General features: G+C 46.2%; 1 protein-coding gene and 1 long non-coding RNA gene across 2 annotated transcripts in view; one reads left to right on the top strand and one right to left on the bottom strand.

The window, feature by feature from the left end:
* Positions 1-11017: 11017 nt before the first annotated feature.
* LOC143127911 (uncharacterized) lies at positions 11018-12007 on the top strand. Its single transcript, XR_012987724.1, has 3 exons — positions 11018-11077; positions 11692-11751; positions 11870-12007. It is a non-coding gene; the product is annotated as an uncharacterized LOC143127911 (long non-coding RNA).
* Positions 12008-19773: 7766 nt separating this feature from the next.
* Positions 19774-22500, bottom strand: part of mllt3 (MLLT3 super elongation complex subunit) — a 39933-nt gene continuing 37206 nt past the window's right edge. The window contains exon 9 of the mRNA XM_076289558.1: positions 19774-20190. Coding sequence (XP_076145673.1) covers positions 20059-20190 — 132 coding nt within the window. The 3' untranslated portion in view covers positions 19774-20058. The remainder of the gene's footprint in view (positions 20191-22500) is intronic.

Below are 22500 nucleotides of genomic sequence, written 5' to 3'. Positions count from 1 at the left end.
TGCCTTTCACACACATGCACGTATGCACGCACGCACGCACACACACACACAAACACACACATAGAGCACATTACGGGTTTATGACATTTTAATGGCCAGCGCACATCAGGATGTCATCGCCAGATCACAGAAATGTACGCCCCCTACAGGACCGCAGGAGAAGTTCACAGATGCCCAGGGCCACTATCGCCCCCTACAGGACCGGAGGAGAAGTACACAGGTCTACCGTGCACACTATCGCCCCCTACAGGACCGGAGGAGAAGTTCACAGGGCTACCGTGCACACTATCGCCCCCTACAGGACCGGAGGAGAAGTTCACAGGGCTACCGTGCACAGGGGAAGCCTGGCCCACAGATGCCCAGGGCCACTATCGCCCCCTACAGGACCAGAGGAGAAGTACACAGGGAGACCAGGGCCATTAGGCCGGAGGTGGAGAACCGGGAAACTCACACGCTTGGGGACGTCAGGTGGTGTTGGGAAAAGGTTGGAGATTGTGTGTGTGTGTGTGTGTGTCTACTCCACAGCCTGTGCGTTTGTGAGTGCGTGCTTGTGTGAGTGTGTGTCTTTTCCACAATCGGTGTGTGTGTGTGTGTGTGTATGTGCTCCACAGCCTGTGCGCATGCGTGCGTGCGTGTGTGCGTGTGTGTGTGTGCCTGTGTGTGCATGTGTGTCTGTGCATGCCTCTTCACTCGTGTGTGTGTGTGCGTGTGTGTGTGTGTGTGTTATGACCAGGCACACTGGCCACAACATGGAATGACAAAAATGTCAATTGGGCTTGTTTGTCTAGGGGGTTTATTTAAACAATGGGGTAAATTACAAAAAAACAGGAAGTGGGAGATTAACTACAACCAAATAGGAGCAATGCAGGAAGACCAATAACAGGCGCGGCAGCCGGAACACAATAGGCGCGGCAGCGGAACACAATAGCGGAACACAATAGGCGTGGCAGCGGAACACAATAGCGGAACACAATAGCGGAACACAATAGGCGTGGTAGCGGAACACAGTAGCGGAACACAATAGGCGTGGTAGCGGAACACAATAGCGGAACACAATAGGCGCGGCAGCGGAACACAATAGCGGAACACAATAGCGGAACACAATAGGCGTGGCAGCGGAACACAATAGCGGAACACAATAGGCGTGGTAGCGGAACACAGTAGCGGAACACAATAGGCGTGGTAGCGGAACACAGTAGCGGAACACAATAGGCGCGGCAGCGGAACACAGTAGCGGAACACAGTAGTGGAACACAATAGGCGTGGTAGCGGAACACAGTAGCGGAACACAATAGGCGCGGCAGCGGAACACAGTAGCGGAACACAAGTGTTCGTCGACTGCACGGCTGCACAGATATTTAAAGGGGTGGCTCCGCCCACTGCACAGATATTTAAAGGGGTGGCTCCGCCCACTGCACAGATATTTAAAGGGGTGGCTCCACCTAACAGGTCACACCTGCACACAATTAAGGAGACAGCAGCAGCAGCAGCAACAGCACCACCAAAGGTAGTGGAGGGACGTAACAGTGTGTGTGTCTGCTCAACAACCTATTCACTCTTTTGTGTGTGTGTGTGTGTGTGTGTGTGTGTGTGTGTGTGTGTGTGTTCTCCTTGTCCAAGGGAACACACGTCTGGTTGAGACAGTTAAAGAGGATGGGCAAGTTCAGGGAGATTCCATATTCAGGACTCCCTCTCCTTCCCCCTCTCTCTTTCTCCTTTTATCCTTCCCTCTCTCTCTCTCTCTCCTTTTATCCTTCTCTCCTTTCTTCTCTCTCTCTCCTTTTCTCCTTCCCTCTCTCTCTCTCTCTCCTTTTATCCTTCTCTCCTTTCTTCTCTCTCTCTCCTTTTCTCCTTCCCTCTCTCTCTCTCTCTCCTTTTCTCCTTCTCTCCTTTCTTCTCTCTCTCTCCTTTTCTCCTTCCCTCTCTCTCTCTCTCTCCTTTTATCCTTCTCTCCTTTCTTCTCTCTCTCTCCTTTTCTCCTTCCCTCTCTGTCTCTCTCTCCTTTTCTCCTTCCCTCTCTCTCTCTCTCTCTCTCTCTCCTTTTCTCCTTCTCTCCTTTCTTCTCTCTCTCTCCTTTTATCCTTCTCTCCTTTCTTCTCTCTCTCTCTTTTCTCCTCCCTCTTTCTCTCACTCCTTCCTTTCCTCTTATAAATGTGAGCATGTGCCTATGTGCTGTTTTGCTCTTGTAAAAGTGTGTGCGTGTGTGTGAGTGTGTGTGTGTGTGTGTGTGTGTGTGAGTGCACTAACACAGACGGGTGGGCTGGTTGGGGTCACGGTTCACTGGGCTGCTCAGAGCAACTAACAGACCCCCCTCCCCCCCACACACACACTCACTCACACACACACTCACACACACACACACACACTCAGTAAAGCCCCCACACCATCAAATCACAAAGCAAACGGAGACTGGGCTACGATCCAACTGCCCCCCATGCCACCACCACCACCACACACCCCCAGCCCACCTCACACACACACACACACACACACACACACACACACACACACACACACACACACCCCCAGCCCACCTCACACACACACACACACACACACACACACACACACACACACACACACACACACACACTCACACACACACACACCCAGCCCACCTCACACACACACACACACAAACACACACACACACACACACACACACACACACACACACACAGCCCACCTCACACACACACACACTCACACACACACTCACACAGTCAGACAAGCACACACATGTTCAAAGATGCAGACACACACACCTCCACACACACAATCAGAAACACAAACACACACACACACATGTTCACACACACACACACACATACACACACATACACACACAATCAGAAACACAAACACACACACATGTTCACACACACACACACACAATCAGAAACAAACACACACACATGTTCACACACACACACACACACATACACACACACACACAATCAGAAACACCCCCCCCCCCACCTTTGAAGTCTGCTTGCTTTTGTTCTTTACATAACTTGATCTGATTTTTGAAAAAGCTCATTTGTATTCATTTTAGCCCCAGTGTTGCCACCCACTACTACTCACACAGGCCTGCGTGCATCTGTGTGTGTGTGTGGGTGTGTATGTGTGTGTGTGTGTGTGTGTGTGTAAGCGCTTTCAGACATACGTGTAAGACCGGAGGTTCTGCCGATGTTAAACGGTGGGGCCGTATATCTGAACGACATAACCGGTCATATGGAAGTCCGAATTTAGCCGGTTGTTCTACTACTCCCCACCTAGTATTTCCTCCGGACATTATGTAAATGTGCTGTGTCTGAACGAGGCGTAGAACATGCGGTTAAAATTCACACCTAGTGAGAGGGCGTGTTGGTGACGTTTCTTTCGTGCGTCCATGTGGTTAGATCTGACTTAAATGCCAGTGTTATGATGGAGTGGCATAGTGCTGTCCAGAAAATCTCCAACCTGGAAAGATGCAGACAACAACTTCACTGTTATGTTAGTATTTTGTTTGTTGCTTAAAAACGTTGTATGATGGCCTTGAAGTCTTGAGTTAGCCTGCTGAATTGGCTGGTAGCCTACCATAAAGTTTGTGCATGCTCTCTCTCTCCAACGCAAACCAGATTTGGGGTTCTATAGCCAAGTAATTCTGGTACATATCGTTGAAAACAGATAAATGTGTTTATTCGAAGCACACATACAAATACTGTAGGTCAATTTCAAGTGCGCACTTACGTGACTAGCCTACTCCAAGTATTAGCCTACGCACAATAGATTTCTCTTCTTTAGCCTACATAATGCATAGGCTACACTTTGTAAACAAAAAGCAGCTGTGACAGGCAGCGGCCGCATATATTCTGCGTCATGTCTCGCATCTTGTGAACTCTACAAGCCCCCACCCCTCACTCGACAACCACACGGAGATTCTGTAATGTGCGTGTATGTCGTTCACACATACGTCCGTATAAGGTCAGTATAAGGTCCGCAGGTTAGCATCATATCTGAATCATCCGAAGGGTAGGACCTCCGTTTGACAAACCTCCGCATATACTCCGGAGGTTATATCTGAAAGCGCTTTGTGTGTGTGTGTGTGTATGTGTGGGTGGGGGGGGGGGGGTGTATGTGTGTGTGTGTGGGGGGGGGGTGGGTGTATGTGTGTGTGTGGGTGTATGTGGGTGTGTGTGTGTATGTGTGTGTGTGGGTGTATGCATGTGTGTATGTGTGTGTATGTGTGTGTGTGGGTGTATGTGGGTGTGTGTGTGTATGTGTGTGTGTGTGGGTGTATGCATGTGTGTGTGTGTGGGTGTATGTGGGTGTGTGTGTGTATGTGTGTGTGTGGGGGTGTATGTGGGTGTGTGTATGTGTGAGTGTATGTGTGCGTGGATGCATGTGTGTGTGTGTGTGTGTGTGTGTGTATGTGTGTGTGTGTGTGTGGGGGGGGGGTCACTGTGGTGGTCCCCAGAAGAAAGGCTCTGGACGCTGCTTAGCTGAGCTATATGATTGGCCCTTTCACTCAGTCAGTGTGTGCAAATGTGTGTGTGTGTGTGTGTGCAAATGTGTGTGTGTGTGTGTGTGCATATGTGTGTGTGTGTGTGTGTGTGCTAATGTGTGTGCGTGTGTGTGTGTGTATGCGTGTGTGTGTGTGTGTGCATGTGTGTGTGTATGTGTGTGTGTATGCATGTGTATGTGTGTGTGTTTGTGTGTGTGTGTGCATGTGTGTATGTGTGTGTGTATGCATGTGTGTGTATGTGTGTTTGTGTATGTGTGTGTGTATGTGTGTGTGTATGCATGTGTGTGTGTGTTTGTGTGTGTTTGTGTGTATGCCATATGATTGGCCCTTTCACTCAGTCAGTGTGTGCAAATGTGATGACAATGGCGTCTTAGTCTGAGAGAGGAAATCACTCAGGGAGCAGGAAGCTTCACATAAATGGGTGTGTGTGCACCAGGGGCGCCTGCAGGATTAAATGTTAAGGTACGCACAGACATCGGAACCCGCCACCCCCCCCCACCCCCCCCAACACATCAACACAAAAAAAGCGCATAACATAAGAAGCGCTAACATATTTGAACGGAACTGATTTATTGAAGGGATTTATTGAACTGATCGATCTAATGGGCACCAAGTTGGAGGACTGTGTCTTAGCCTGGCCGCTAGCCGTTTTTTGACAGTACCGGAGACGGCTGGCAAGCAGAGGACGCCTGTGCATCATTGCATTTAGGCTTTTTAGAAAATGTTTGAAATAAACTCATTTGTTTGAAGCTTCGTTTACTAATTTTTATGCTGGTAATCGCACACGGTATGGTAGAACTACTGACTGATAGTTGCTGTTTTTCAATTTGGAGGGAATCGACACTGATGACACACAGCGAGGGGGCAAGCGATACAATTTAATTTTTTACTTTTCCAGTAACCAATCAGTTGTCATGATCACTCACACATCTACTAGACCGGTCTCTCTATCGCAAACCCCATCCCTGCCCCGCCCCCGATCACACACAAACTTCTTAACGCGTCTCTCTCTCTCTCTCTCTCTCTCTCTCTTTCTCTCTCTCCCCCCGCGGAGCTTGAAGGTACGCACAGTGCGTACGGCCGTACAGCTGCAGGCGCCACTGGTGTGCACTGTGTATGTCTGAGTGTGTGTGTGTGTGTGTGTGTATCTAGTTGTGTATGTGAGTGTATGTATGCAGTGTAAGTGTATCTGTCTGAGTGTGTGTGTGTGTGTGTGTGTGTGTCTGTGTATCTACCAGTGTGTGAGTGTGTGTGTTAGGGTATCTGTCTGAGTGTGTGTGTGTGTTAGTGTATCTGTCTGAGTGTGTGTGTGTGTGTGTGTGTGTGTGTGTGTGTGTGTGTGTGTGTGTGTGTGTGTGTGTGTATGTGTGTGTACGTGTGTGTATGTGTGTGTGTGTGTGCAGCTGCGCTGTATCTCGATCATTTCCCTCCTGAGTGATCCATTTATTGTCAGTATGAATTCAGGACAGGATTAGCTCTGGTCAAACACACACTCTTATTCTCCCAAACACACACACACACTCACACACTCTTATTCTCCCAAACACACACACACACACATGCACACACACACACACTCTTATTCTTCCAAACTTCCCTCTGCAAGTGCAAACCTCCACCATGTAGGCTCCCCTTTACTTCCCTGTGAATGCCAGGGACCCCTACATCAGAAGCGCTTTTAAAAAGGTCTTTATACCCACCCAAACGTGTGTGTGTGTGTGTGCGCATTATCCCCATCCAAACGTGTGTGTGTGAGTGTGAGTGTGAGTGAGAGAGTGTGTCTGTGTGTGTGTGTGTCTCTGTGTGTGTGTGTGCATTATCCCCACCCAAATTACATCAATAGATTCCATGTCACGGTAGATTGTAACACATGAAATCGGTGCTGTTGAAATGACACGATACACACGAGGAGATGAGTGTGTGTGTGTGTGTGTGTGTGTGTGTGTGTGTGTGTGTGTGTGTGTGCATGACACATGTTACACACGAGGAGATGAGTGTGTGTGTGTGTGTGTGTGTGTGTGTGTGTGTGTGCATGACACATGATACACACGAGGAGATAGATCACATACGTCTGGCCTGCATATAGATCACATACGTCTGGCCTGTGTATAGATCACATACGTCTGGCCTGTGTATAGATCACATACGTCTGGCCTGCGTCCTATAGATCACATACGTCTGGCCTGTGTATAGATCACATACGTCTGGCTTGCATCCTATAGATCACATACGTCTGGCCTGCTTCCTATAGATCTGTGAGCTGGTCCATATACGCCTGGCCTGCGTCCTATAGAGAATAATCTATAGCACAAACTAGCAAACAGTATCGCTGTCCACATAGTCTGCAGGATAGACAGAGAGAGAGAGAGAGAGAGGAAAGAGAGATCTACAAGGGGGAGAGAGAGAGAGAGAGAGAGAGAAAGAGAGCAAGATACAAGGAAAAGAGTCAAAGAAAGAGAAAGAGGTAGAATGAGAGATGGGCAGATAGAGAGAAAGATGGAGAGAATATTTGAAATAAATCATTTAATTTGCTATAACTGTTTATTTAATACTTTTGGGCAACATAGTACATGAAAGCACAAGCCAATGTAGTGGGACAGGGAAAGAGCGGGAAACGGGAAAGGGAGGATACAAGAGAGAGACACAGAGAAAGAGAGAGGAAAAGGAGAGGGAATAAATAAAGTGAGAGAGAGAAAAAAAAAGAAAGAGAGAGAGAGAGTGAGTGTGTGTGTGTGTGTGTGTGTGTTCGTCAGGTCTTTGGCTTTAAGAATATCAGTTTGACTGCTCTCTGAGGACAAGGGTAAGGACAGCCTCCTCTTCCCGCCTGTGTGACCGTCTGTGTGTGTGTGTGTGTGTGTGTGTGTGTGTGTGTTTGTGTGTAAGCTGCATTCTCTCTTTTATTGGGGGAAGCGGTATTGGGAAGCTCAAACAGGATGTCCTGCTGTTGGCCCTGACTGTGAACTGCCCACACACACACACACACAAGCACGCACACACACACACACACACACACACACACACACACGCACGCACGCACACACACACACACACGCACACACATACACCTCCTCCTCCTCCTCCTGCTGCACTGTGAAATGGCTTAAGTTAATCCAGGACCCTAAAGTAGAGAGCCCACCCCCTTCTCTCCCTCCCTCTCCTCCTCTCTTCTGTCCATTCTTCTCCTCTGGTCCAAGAAAAGGAGATGAGCTACTCATCCCCCTCTCTCTATCCCCCACCTCCTCTCTCTCTCGCACACACACACACACACACATGCACACACACACACAGACACACACACCCAGTCACACACACTCAGACACAAACACACACATATGCACACCAAGACACAGAGACACACGCACACACACTCAGATACACACACACACACACACACACAGAGGAGTGGGCTGCCAACGTCTCATAGAGACACGTTGCCGTGGACGACCCTCGAGCATGTCTGCTGAGAGAATTACTGTCTAGGAGAGAGACAGACAGACAGACAGAGGGAAAGAGAAAGAGAGGAAGAGAGAAAGAGAGGTGTGTATGTGTGTGTGAGTGTGTGTGTGTGAGCGTGTGTGTGTCTGTGTGTTGGAGGCAGAGAGAAAAGGAGACGGAGGAGTAAGAGAACCAGCTCTTACTTTGCTCTCATGACAGAGAGATGGTGCAGCTGGTGTGTGTGTGTGTGTGTGTGTGTGTGTGTGTGTGTGTGTGTGTGTGTGTCTCCACCATGCCAGAACCTTAATGCCACTTCTCCCTCCTTTTTCTTCCTGTACCCATCAAAGAGTGTTTTTGTGTGTGTTTGGCGGGTGTGTGTGAGATTGGCGGGTGTGTGTGTGTGTGTTTGGTGTGTGTGTGTGTGTGTGTGGGGGGGGGGCAGACTGTACATGTCTGCACATGTGTGTTGGAGACTTCATACTGTTTGTGTATGTGTGTGTGAGTGTGTATTGAGGGGGTCGTATGGAGTCAAAATAGGGTCTTTAATATTGAGAGCTTGTGTAAAGATGTTAACATGTGTAATAAAGTTTTGCAGCTGTGCAAAAGAAGTTCTGTATGTGCAAAGACATGTTGTACCTGTAAAAGTATTTTTGTACATATGTGGGTGGAAATGCGGATCTGTAAAAATATTTTGTACACGTGTGGAAAAAATATGTACCTGCACAAATACTTTGTATGTGTGTGAATCTCCTATGCGACGCTACGCGATGCTTTCCTGCGCAACACTGAAAGTACGAGCTTGTGAAACTGATTTGCAATGCTTACAGACTTTTGACCCTAATTTTACTGCCTTTCTGAAGAGCCAATCAACACATTGCTTACTGCCAACCAATCAGCGTTACACAAACAAGCTCTCAATATTAAAGACCCTATTTTGACTCCATAGGGTCGGACTGTGTGTGTGCCTGTGTATTGGAGAGTTCAGACTGTGTGTGTGTGTGTGTGTGTGTGTGTGTGTGTGTGTGTGTGTGTGAGTGAGTGAGTGAGTGAGTGAGTGAGAGAGAGAGAGAGAGAGAGTGTGTTGAGGGGATCAGACTGTGTGTGTGTGTGTGTGTATGTATTGGAGAGTTCAGACTGTGTGTGTGTGTGTGTGTGTGTAGAGGAGGTCAGACTGTGTGTGTATTAGTGGGAGGTCAGACTGTGTGTGTATTAGGGGGAGGTCATTGCTTCTTCTGCCTGAGGATTTATGAAGTAATGAACAGGTGTTGCCTTGAGAGATCGTGATGTGGATTAAAAGATGGTCACTCACCCTCTCTCACACACACACACACACACAAACACTGTGCACACACACCGCAGGGGTCTTAGGGTTAGGTTCTCACCCAGATGCAGGAGTCTGGCTGGCGGGCAGGGTCCAGTTTGTCATGCTAGCTCATGGAATTAGCCGCGCTTAGCATGCTAGCTCATGGAATTAGCCGCGCTTAGCTTAGCATGCTAGCTCATGGAATTAGCCGCGCTTAGCATGTAAGTGATACTGGTGACATTTTCATAACTCTGCTCATAACTCCCACACACACACACACACACACCTCTCCCTGTAATCCAGCCCAATTACATGGGGGACTGACACACACACACACACACGCATGCACACACACACACCTCTCCCTGTAATCCAGCCCAAATACATGGGGGACTGACCCGCACGCACGCACGCAAGCACGCACACAAACACACACACACACACACTCCCTACTCACAGAGCTCGTATGCTGGGCCTGGAGTCGGAGTCTTACTGCTAACTCCCACTTAGAGTAGGGGTAGGGTACTCAGACACACTTAAAGAGTAGGAGTAGGGTACTCAGACACACTTAAAGAGTAGGGGTAGGTTTAGTCAGACACACTTAAAGAGTAGGAGTAGGGTACTCAGTAAACTCAGACACACTTAAAGAGTAGGGGTAGGTTTAGTCAGACACACTTAAAGAGTAGGATTAGGGTACTCAGTAAACTCAGACACACTTAAAGAGTAGGAGTAGGTTTAGTCAGACACACTTAAAGAGTAGGAGTAGGGTACTCAGACACACTTAGAGCAGGAGTAGGGTACTCAGACACACTTAAAGAGTAGGAGTAGGTTTAGTCAGACACACTTAAAGAGTAGGGGTAGGGTACTCAGACACATTTCAAATGACCAGGACCAAATAGCCACAACTAGTTAATAGGCCTACTTGCTATTACAGGCAGCTCCAGTATATACTCATTTAGATATGGGGTCGTGAGTATACTCATTTAGATGGGGTCGTGAGTCTTACTGCTAACTCCCACTTAGAGTAGGAGTAGGGTACTCAGACACACTTAGAGTAGGAGTAGGGTACTCAGACACACACACTTAAGAGTAGGATTAGGGTACTCAGACACACTTAGAGTAGGGGTAGGGTACTCAGACACACACACTTAGAGTAGGAGTAGGGTACTCAGACACACTTAAAGAGTAGGATTAGGGTACTCAGACACACTTAGAGTAGGGGTAGGGTACTCAGACACACACACTTAGAGTAGGAGTAGGGTACTCAGACACACTTAAAGAGTAGGATTAGGGTACTCAGACACACTTAGAGTAGGGGTAGGGTACTCAGACACACACACTTAGAGTAGGAGTAGGGTACTCAGACACACACACTTAGAGTAGGATTAGGGTACTCAGACACACACACTTAGAGTAGGATTAGGGTACTCAGACACACACACTTAGAGTAGGATTAGGGTACTCAGACACACACACTTAAAGAGTAGGAGTTGCAGGCCTGTCGCTAGAAGGCAAGCAAACCAAGCAATTGCTTGGGGCCCCGAGCTAGCCAGGGGCCCAAAGACAATGACTGGTTAAGAATAAAATGCAACGACAAACTGTGAGCGCCCCTTTGATAGTCAATGCAGTGAAGTGCAACGACACTGTTACCGGCAATACCGGGATCCCCCTCAAGGGGGCCCCTCTCAGTAGTCACTGACAGCATCCAGCCAGCCAGCCAGGTTCGTGATCTCTGCTGCCGGCAAAATATAAAACCTCGGCAGTCATAATGACCGGAAGCCAGAAAAGAAAGAAGAGAAAGGAAGAGGATGACAAGAAAAAACAAGATAGTGGTAAGTGATAAATTACACTGGATAAAATAGCTCTACTTGTCTTGTACAAATGGTGTAATGTCGCAGCAGGAAGGCTAGCCTAGCAAAAAATGTTTGTTAACTACATGCCTGACGGTCCATGCTGCTTGTAACAAACTAGAACAGTTAGCGCAACTTTTTTTTCCGAACGGACGGAATATGGTTACATACTGTAATATATTTATTAACGGGATAAGGAAGACGCAGATCTGTTCCAGAATCACTGTTTACCGTATTTAATGACATAACTAGGTTTTGATGAAAGTGGCATAGCTTCTCTGCTATACTAACTATTCGACCGTGATAATCTATTTACCAAATGGGGGTTAGGAAAACCACACGATAAATTCCGTGCATCAAAGCAGACTGGAACATTCATGTCTAGTAGAATTCATGCACGCCAGCTGTTTACTGTCTTTAATTCTCAAACAGCAGAATGCTTAAATGATATGTTAAGCTACAAGTAGGCCTAGGTCAATGTATAACATTAGCTTGGGATGTTTTTACAGTAAGCATTGGTAGTTGTGAAAGCAGCTGCATCCCTTCTAAATATCAAAATATGGAAATGCTAACATATCTTTTCTTTCTCCCTCAAGGTGCTTTGCTTAAATTTCTCAGCCCTCAGGCTCTTCCTAAGGATACCTCCACTGATGAAGGTAGAGTGAATTTCTCTCACTGAGCTGAGCTGTTAATGACCTTTTCCAATATGCTAACAGTGAAATGGTCAAATGTACTTCACAGGTAATTTCAGATTTTTTTCAATTATTTTCCCAGGTACACCATCAACTTCATCCTCCATTCATGAGGAAGAAGCTGACATTGGATTTTATGGTACGGTGGTGTTTTTGCAAATGTTCAAAATGTTCAAAACTAATGCACAGTATATATATGCAACAGCAGTATTTGCACTGTCAACATTTTTTATTTATATAAACTATGGGTGAACTTAAACTGTATGACTATGCGGTGGTTCCTGTAGGCTTTGCGTGCAGTGGGGGGGGCCTTCATGTCCATTTTGCTTGGGGCCCCCAAATTCCTGAGGAGTAGGGTACTCAGACACACTTAAAGAGTAGGAGTAGGTTTAGTCAGACACTTACAGAGTAGGAGTAGGTTTAGTCAGAAACACTTGAAGAGTAGGGGTAGGGTACTCAAGACACATTTCAAATGACCAGGACCAAATAGCCACAACTAGTTAATAGGCCTACTTGCTATTACAGGCAGCTCCAGTATATACTCATTTAGATATGGGGTCGTGAGTATACTCATTTAGATGGGGTCGTGAGTATACTCATTTAGATGGGGTCGTGAGTATACTCATTTAGATAGGGTCGTGAGTATACTCATTTAGATGGGGTCGTTAGTAGAAATAAAGCACGAGGAGCCGAACCGCTTCTTGAACACGTCTGAAGTTTAATGTTCACCTCAGCCAAGCCAAACCACACTCCTGTACTCCAATCACTTCACCTATCTAGAACCTTCCGCCCCCTACTGACATGTCATATGATCCATATATAGGCCTACAGTACATGTGTGAGTGTGTGTTACAGATTGGGAGTGCACTAGTCAGTGAGCTAATATCCCAGGCTGCCTCCTCTATAAGTGTGTGTGTGTGTGTGAGGAACGCTAATGGGCTAATGTCTAGGTTCTCCAGGAGAGGAACGCTAATGAGCTAATGTCTAGGTTCTCCAGGAGAGGAATGCTAATGTCTATGTTCTCCAGGTGAGGAATGCTAATGTCTAGGTTCTCCAGGAGAGGAATGCTAATGAGCTAATGGCTAGGTTCTCCAGGAGAGGAATGCTAATGAGCTAATGGCTAGGTTCTCCAGGAGAGGAATGCTAATGAGCTAATGGCTAGTTTCTCCAGGAGAGGAACGCTAATGAGCTAATGTCTAGGTTCTCCAGGAGAGGAATGCTAATGTCTAGGTTCTCCAGGAGAGGAACGCTAATGAGCTAATGTCTAGGTTCTCCAGGAGAGGAGTGCTAATGTCTATGTTCTCCAGGAGAGGAATGCTAATGTCTAGGTTCTCCAGGAGAGGAACCCTATTGCTAATATGAAATAATGCCCAGGTTCTCCAGGAGAGGAACCCTAATGCTAATAGGAAATAATGCCCGGGTTCTCCAGGAGAGGAACCCTAATTCTAATATGGAATGATGCATGTGTTCTCCAGGAGAGTAATGTCTGTTTCTCCTGGCTGTCTATTGAACCTCTGTGGGGAGAAGCTTCAGACACACACAGCAGCGTGTCAGATGAGTAAAGGGGGACGCCTTTGCCCCACATATACAGACAACCCTTACCACACACACACACACAATGGGCTAATACTCTGTGGTTTAGATGGCCTCAGCTCCACGAGCACACGCTAATCGGGGTGAACGCAGGCCACTTCGTACTTCCTCACACAAACACTTCATAGATGACCTCGCCCCCCCCCCACAGACACACACTATAATCTGGGTATTACCCTTCCCTCTTCTTCACCCCCTCCCCCCCCCCCAACACACACACACACACACACAAACTAATCTGGGTAATACCCCACTTCCCTCTTCTCACCATTTTAAGGCTGCCACTCAAGGACATAAGCACGTACCGCTAACACTCATAATCTGCTCTAGTGGCCATCTCTGGAACAGTCTCAGAGTCTGTTGTTTCTGGGGTAACCATTTCATGTGGACGATGATGAGCAGGAGGAGGAAGAAGATGATGATGATGAGCAGGAGGATGATGATGATGATGAGCAGGAGGAGGATGATGATGATGAGATGATGATGATGAGCAGGAGGATGATGATGATGATGAGCAGGAGGAGGAGGATGATGATGAGCAGGAGGATGAAGATGATGATGATGAGCAGGAGGAGGAAGATGATGATGAGCAGGAGGAGGAAGATGATGATGAAAATAAAAACTCTGAGGGTCCAACTGGTGAGTACAGCTCAGTAACTGAACAGGATTTCAGCTTTGGTTCTGAGTGAGTGTGACGGTCCCAAATGTGACCGCACATATCTAGCGCCCTGTCGGCACAAACTATGGGTTATGATACGTTTGATACACGCGCGCACACACACACAAACAAATGCACGAACTCTTTAAACAATGTCACCCGCGCCAAATACACGGAATTTACGGCTATACAAAGACTATTTACTATGCATAACATTTTATTTATACAAAGTTGGTGCACAAACTTTTGTGTAAGGTGTTTGCATGTTGGGTTACCGGCGGCTGCTGCTGCATTCTGTTCCCATAGACAGTAAAAGAAATGGACGAACAGACTCCGTCGTCCTCAATGGGAGGGTACTGAGTCATTTTTCAGTTGGTCCCCCCAGTACTGCGCAGACTCGCACTTAACTTCGTGACGTTAGCCATCGAACTGAATCTTGTAACTCATATGATAGATAGGCTACACAGAAATTCTTCTCACACTTCCTTCGCCTTCAAAGTCATCAAAGTTAAACATTTATTTATGCATTATTATTATCATCCTCACAAGTGATATCAAGTCGTGTTAATGTTGAAACTACCACACATGATCATCTTCAAAAACAGTCATGGTAAAACAAAACAAAAAAGTTATAGCCTTGAGGCTAATCTTCTTTCCACTTTTCTGACCTATGTCAATCCATCGAAAACCTCTGAAATGATTATCGTTAGACTACCTAACGGTAAAACTACTGTTTTTCCATTAGGTTTACTTGCCTCTATGCTTTACCTTAACATAGGCTACAATGCTATTGTAGGCTACATAGCTTTGTTCACGAGTTTCCGTGCTGGCTGGACTACGCTTCTTATCCAAACAATACGGTTATCTCCCTTCAGTGCGTTAGCTTCCCTTCAACCGGACATGCTAAACATTCTTCTTATGGTAACCTAACGTTACGTACGAGGTAGTCGAGTCTTGTTTTGCCTTTTATTGTTTATGTAGATAACACAGAAGCTAAAATATCGGCACATGATATATGTTATATGAAGTTATGGGAGTTCAAAAAAATCCTAAATGGATGGGCGTTCTATGGGGTTAGCAGAGAGTTGATAACCACCGCTACATCGATGCTTCTACTTCCGGGAATTCGCCTGCCCCCTTGTCTGTTCCTTCTGACTGTCCGGCAGCAAAAGGGTGCCGCCGGGAAACAATAGACCGTTTATTGTGTTCCGGAGGGAATTGGCCACGTTCAAGTGGGTAGCGCCAAGGGGAGGGGGGAGCAGGGCAATCCTGATCATGTTGCTCTGTATGTACTTATTTGTATGTGTTTATTATGCCATGTTTGTTTGAATCTGTTATTAGTTTATAGAGGAATATTATTATTTTGTCTAAGAGTCTGTCTTGTGAATTATGTGTTAATTGTTTGTTGTGTGTTCACCTGTAATTCAGAATGGTGCTGGTCACCTGTATGTTCACCTCTTTGTCAGTCTTGTTCAGGGCTAGTCTAGTCCAGTCCTGTGTGTTTGACGTGTAGGCCTAGTGACTCTGAGATAGTCAGGGCTAGTCTAGTCCAGTCCTGTGTGTTTGACGTGTAGGCCTAGTGACTCTGAGATAGTCAGGGCTAGTCTAGTCCAGTCCTGTGTGTTTGACGTGTAGGCCTAGTGACTCTGAGATAGTCAGGGCTAGTCTAGTCCAGTCCTGTGTGTTTGACGTGTAGGCCTAGTGACTCTGAGATAGTCAGGGCTAGTCTAGTCCAGTCCTGTGTGTTTGACGTGTAGGCCTAGTGACTCTGAGATAGTCAGGGCTAGTCTAGTCCAGTCCTGTGTGTTTGACGTGTAGGCCTAGTGACTCTGAGATAGTCAGGGCTAGTCTAGTCCAGTCCTGTGTGTTTGACGTGTAGGCCTAGTGACTCTGAGATAGTCAGGGCTAGTCTAGTCCAGTCCTGTGTGTTTGACGTGTAGGCCTAGTGACTCTGAGATAGTCAGGGCTAGTCTAGTCTAGTCCTGTGTGTTTGACGTGTAGGCCTAGTGACTCTGAGATAGTCAGGGCTAGTCTAGTCCAGTCCTGTGTGTTTGACGTGTAGGCCTAGTGACTCTGAGATAGTCAGGGCTAGTCTAGTCCAGTCCTGTGTGTTTGACGTGTAGGCCTAGTGACTCTGAGATAGTCAGGGCTAGTCTAGTCCAGTCCTGTGTGTTTGACGTGTAGGCCTAGTGACTCTGAGATAGTTAAACAGAACTGTTTATTCCATATTTACGGTTTTTTTGCGTAGCTATTTAGAACTATTTTTTATTTTTGTTTAGTATATTCCCCTTAATCACCTGTACTTGCTTGCTGTGATTTGGTAAGCCTTAAAATTAAATCAACATTTTTCACCGCATCGCTGCTGTTCTTCTGACTCTGTGGCCAAAACCCAAAAAGAAGACGAAACTCAAAGCAGTTCCGTCACAGTGAGGTTTGGTCAGTAACTGAACAGGATATCAGCTTTGGTTCTGGAGTGATGTTTCAGATATGCCACCATGTGTGCAGTAGGCTATAGAGCACACACACACACAGCTGCATTAGGCTCTCGTCTCCTCCTACACACACACACACACACACAATAGTTCTTATAAGGACTGCAACCAGTGAGACAGAGATGGATGACATCCTTCAGGATAAAAGGCTTTAAATGACCCCATGTCCCCCAACACACACACACACACACACACACACAGCCCCCCTTCATAAAATGGAAGATTTGGAGGAACTCCAAAACCCAGTCTTTGGTCGACCACCCAGTTGTGCAAACATAAAACTCCACAAGCACAGCCGGTTCTGCCCTAAGTGTGTGTGAGTGTGTGTGTGAGAGAGAGAGAGAGTGAGTGAGATTGAGAGAGGAGCTTGCAGTCGTGACCCAGGAGTGGAGTTGTGTATTAATAAACTGCTTGCTGAACTTTTCCCCTCTGCTGGGGCAGCAGCGGTGTAAAGCCTCTCTCCCCGACACACTCCGGCTGTGGGCAAGTTCCACGTGGGGGAGAAACACTCGTTTAGCCGGTGGTGGGGCCCCTCTAGCCAGCGCACACACCTCACTAAGCCGCGGGTGTGCGTGTGTGTATGTGTGTTGGCTCGTTACAGCAGGGTAACGCGACCCGAGATGAGAGATCCTCACCTTCCCCTCCACTGTTTATTGACTCCTCATCGCCGGCTGCCTTTATTCGTTCTTTTATGTTGCGGCGTATGGAATCACGCTATCCTATTATTACCAAGCCCCATAAAATAAAACCCCATCACTGCATTTATTTTATCTGGCAGCGAAGAGGCCAGAGAGCGAGAGAGCTTTCTTATTAAAAAACCAACATGCTGGTAGCCTAGCCAAAGCGCTGTAACCAACATGCTAGTAGCCTAGCCAAAGCACTGTAACCAACATGCTAGTAGCCTAGCCAAAGCGCTGTAACCAACATGCTGGTAGCCTAGCCAAAGCGCTGTAACCAACATGCTAGTAGCCTAGCCAAAGCGCTGTAACCAACATGCTGGTAGCCTAGCCAAAGCGCTGTAACTAACATGCTGGTAGCCTAGCCAAAGCGCTGTAACCAACATGCTAGTAGCCTAGCCAAAGCGCTGTAACTAACATGCTGGTAGCCTAGCCAAAGCGCTGCTCAGCCTCAGAGCTACTACGAGCAGACTCGGCCACTAGACCCACAAACGCTGCTGTAGACCAGTCAGCTGCAGAGCTGCGTCTGTGGGTGCGATCTGATTCTTCTTCACTGGGAAAAACGTCTCAGGTCAATTTTTCCAAATAAACGGCTCCAAGCTTCCCAAACTTGAGATTCTTCAGATTGAACAGGTCTCCAGATGTAGCCCATAAATCTAACTTTTACGCTCACACTATGGGGAGTTTGATTAGTTGAGATAGAAAATACGTTAGCATGTTAGCAAACAGGTTAGCCTGTCTGCATTCTATCACAAACACACACACACACACACACACACACACACACACACACACACACACACACACACACACAAACACATCCAAACTGTCTGGAGAACTAAAAAACTAAACTTGATGCAAACAGGTTAAATTCAGCATAGTTTAAATGCCATTCATTCATACAATCCATTTCATGTGTGTTCAATCTCTGCAATCAAAAAGTGTGGTCAATTATTCATTCATATTAAGGTGACGTTTGTAAAAGGATATCAGTGATGTATAAAGCACAGATAGATAGATAGGTAGATAGATAGATAGATATCACACACACACAGCCAGATGTTTGAGGCCATAATTCAATTGATAACCTTTCATGAGCACCAAACCCACACCCTTCAAAAAAGGACAATGACGTCATTTCATCACATATAAAGTTTATATACACATATAAACAATATATCATGATATTTATAAACTAAAAACAAACTTCTTTGGGCTTAGAAATGGAATTAGGGAAATTAAGGTAAAAAAATATACACAGTATGAATCATTCAGCAATACACATTTCCACAAATTACCAAAAAAAAAAAGGAAAGTAAATCATACACTACTTACATACAGTGCCAATATGTCCAGCCCCCCCTACTGGTCGACTGTCGCCATGACAGCGTGGACAACCGTGCGTCCGCTCCTGAACGTCAGGAGAGGTGGCCGCCACCGAGTGTCTTCAAGCATAGCAGAGCCAGGTGCTGTGTCTCGTCAGCACAATCTGTTTTTGTTTGTTTGTTTGTTTGTTTGTTTGTGAGGACAAGGCCCATGTTTGTTTCTGCATTAGTTTTCTCCTCCTGGGTGGCTTTTGTCACAGCGACCCCAAAGGCAAGACGAGTTCACCTCAAAAGATCAGGTTCCATCACAAGCGCAGAGGGAGAACAGAACAAGACTAACAAAGCAAAAGGAACCGGGAGTCTCCTGGGCCGACTAAAGACCCCAGAACCGGGAGTCTCCTGGACCGACTAAAGACCCCAGAACCGGGAGTCTCCTGGGCCAAATAAATAAGGTCTCTGGATCTGCTGTCGGCGCTCTTTCTGAAACACATCACCATTATCTGCAGTCCAGCTTTGGAACAGACACATTTATGTAAACCTAACCTTGATATCACTTGTGTGTGTGTGTGTGTGTGTGTGTGGGCAGTTGAACCTCAGCTTTGGAACAGACACATTTATGTAAACCTAACCTTGATATCACTTGAAATCAGAACAGCAGTTCACGGTGTGTGTATGCTTGTATGTGTGTGTGTGTGTGTGTGTATTAGGCAAGGCATTTCCCCAGGGTTCTCTGACACGTGTGTGTGTGTGTGTGTGTGTGTGTGTGTAAGTGTGTGTGTGTGTGTGTGTAAGTGTGTGTGTGTGTGTGTGTTGTGTGCGTGAAGTTGAACCTCAGCCCTTTGAAGGCCACAGCAGGGGCAGAGAAACACAAAGATGTCTCTTCCTGTGGAGACGCAACTCCAACTCACCCACCGCTTGAGCCAGAGAGACAAGATCGCTATAGAGCACTCACTCTCACACACACACACACACACACGTAATGCTTCTCATTCGCTTGTACAAAACACACAAACACACACACACACCTGAAAAGTTGAAAAATGTAATAAATAGCTGGACGCGGTTGCAAGGCAGTGTTGAAACATGCATTCGTCACAACAAACAAAACAGAAGAACAAACACACATACACACACACGCGCACACACACACGCACACACACAGAAGGGAACAATATGAACATTCGTATGAGGAGCCCACAGTCCTTTAGCACGTGTGTCCTGGTTGCCATGGGAACATGGAAAGGCTTCAGGGTGAGTTCTGCGTTCTGCGTTCTCTTCTTGGGATTTGTCTTCTGGTTCTGCGTTCTCTTCTTGGGATTTGTCTTCTGGTTCTGCGTTCTCTTCTTGGGATTTGTCTTCTGGTTCTGCGTTCTCTTCTTGGGATTTGTCTTCTGGTTCTGCAACAACACGTTCTGTGTTTTTTTTTAATTTTCTTTTTTTTGGTCAGCGTCTGCGAGTGGGTTCTCCTCCCCACATAACAGGTTCTAAGCGGAGGAACCGGAGAATGACAGGTCTGCGGACAGGCCTCACGACGTTCCGGAGGTCTCCAGGTAGCTCTGCAGTTTGCGCACCGTGGGTTTGTCCAGCGAGCAAAGGTCAAAGTCGAAGGTCGTGTTCGTGATGTGGAAGTGACCGGTCTCCTCGATGAGGTTCACAATCTGCAGGGACAGGAAATGACATGCAACGTCAGCACAGTGCACAGAAACAACACATACACACACACACACACACAAAAACAACACACACACACACAGAAACAACACATACAGTTAAGAACAAAATTATTCATACCCCTGACAAATATTAATAAATATTAATATTATTAATAATTAACATGAATACTTTTGTTCTTAACTGTACACATACACACACACACACAGTACAGTGCACAGAACACACACACGCAGAGAGACTCACACGGACACACAAACACACACAGCAGTGCACAAAACACACACACACAGCACAGTGCAAAAGACACACACACACACACACACACAGCAGTGCACAAGACACACACACACACACACACACACACACACACACACACACACACACACACACACACACACACACACACAGCAGTGCACAAGACACACACACACACACACACACACACACACACACACACACACACACACACACACACACCCGTGCACAAGACACACACACACACACACACACACACACACACACCAGTGCACAAGACACACACACACACACACACAGCAGTGCACGACACACACACACACACACACACACACACACAGCAGTGCACAAGACACACACACACACACACACACACACACACACACACACACACACACACCAGTGCACAAGACAAACACACACACACACACACACAGCAGTGCACAGAACACACACCACACACACACACACACAGCAGTGCACAAGACACACACATAGATGAGACGATGAGACGAACAACGTTGAATTCATTTACACCTATCGACATATTACACCTCACTTCCACAATCTCTTCATCAAAATCTACAACTAGTTTACTAGATCCTATTCCTACCCATCTTCTGAAGAATGCTCTCCCTTTCTTGGACAATGCTCTGCTCCAGATTATAAATAACTCACTACTATCAGGCCATGTACCACAGTCGTTTAAGTTATCTGTTATTAAGCCATCCCTCAAAAGCCTACCCTTGACCCTAACAACCTGGCCAACTATAGGCCTATATCTAATCTCCCTTTTTTGTCAAAAATACTAGAAAAAATAGTGTCGAAACAAATTGGTACCTTCTTGCATATGAATAAAATCCAAGAATTATATCAGTCTGGTTTCAGAGCTCACCACAGTACTGAATCAGCCTTAGTTAAAGTTTTTAATGACCTCATCGCTGCCGATAATGGACATATATCAATATTGGTCCTCCTGGACCTCAGTGCTGCCTTTGACACCATAGACCACAACATACTACTCCACAGGCTTGAACATTCGATAGGCATTAAAGACTCAGCACTCGCTTGGTTTAGATCATACCTTTCCAACCGCAGACAATTTGTACAGGTTCACAATAAACCATCTACCCAGACTATGGTAAAATATGGGGTGCCTCAAGGCTCAGTACTAGGGCCCCTGTTATTTTCTCTCTATATGCTTCCTCTAGGCTCAGAAATTAGGAAACATGGCATTAAATTTCATTCTTATGCAGACGATACACAACTATACCTTTCCATAAAACCTGACGAATTAACTCCGTTAACCAAACTTGACACATGTATAAGAGACATAAAGACATGGATGACAAATAATTTCCTGCTTTTGAACTCCGATAAAACAGAAGTCATGGTTTTAGGTCCTAAAAAGACGAGGGATATCCTATCCTCATCACAGGCTACATTTACTGATCTTCGACTATCCTCATCCACAAGTGTTACAAATCTAGGAGTTACAATTGACCAAGACCTATCACTAAGTAATCACATAAAACAGATTACCAAAACTTCATTTTATCACTTAAGGAACATTTCAAAGATAAGGAAGTCTTTATCCTTATCAGACGCTGAGAAATTAATCCATGCTTTTTTCACCTCAAGGATTGATTATTGCAATGCTCTATACGCTGACCTGTCTAAAGAGCCTACAGCTTATACAAAATGCAGCTGCTCGCACACTCACTAGAACTAAAAAATATGTTTCCCCTATCCTGGCATCTCTACACTGGCTGCCTGTTAAAAGTCGCATTGACTTCAAAATATTACTTCTAACATACAAAGCCATTAATGGCCAGGCACCAGAATATATTAAAGATCTCCTAGTCCCATATAACTCACCTAGACCGCTACGATCACAGAATACTGGCCTTCTTGTAATTCCAAGAATCTCAAAAACTACAGTAGGAGGCAGAGCTTTCAGCTATCGCGCATCCCTCCTCTGGAATAATCTTCCTTCCTCAATTCGACTAGCAGACACCCTCCCTATTTTTAAGTCTAGA

Source organism: Alosa pseudoharengus, unplaced genomic scaffold (genome assembly GCF_046254945.1).
Source record: "Alosa pseudoharengus isolate Yale_2024_CS ecotype anadromous, Long Island Sound unplaced genomic scaffold, YU_APseudo_1.1 YU_APseudo_1.1_scf_17, whole genome shotgun sequence".
NCBI lineage: Eukaryota > Metazoa > Chordata > Actinopteri > Clupeiformes > Clupeidae > Alosa > Alosa pseudoharengus.
This window is presented reverse-complemented; position numbering and strand designations above follow the sequence as displayed.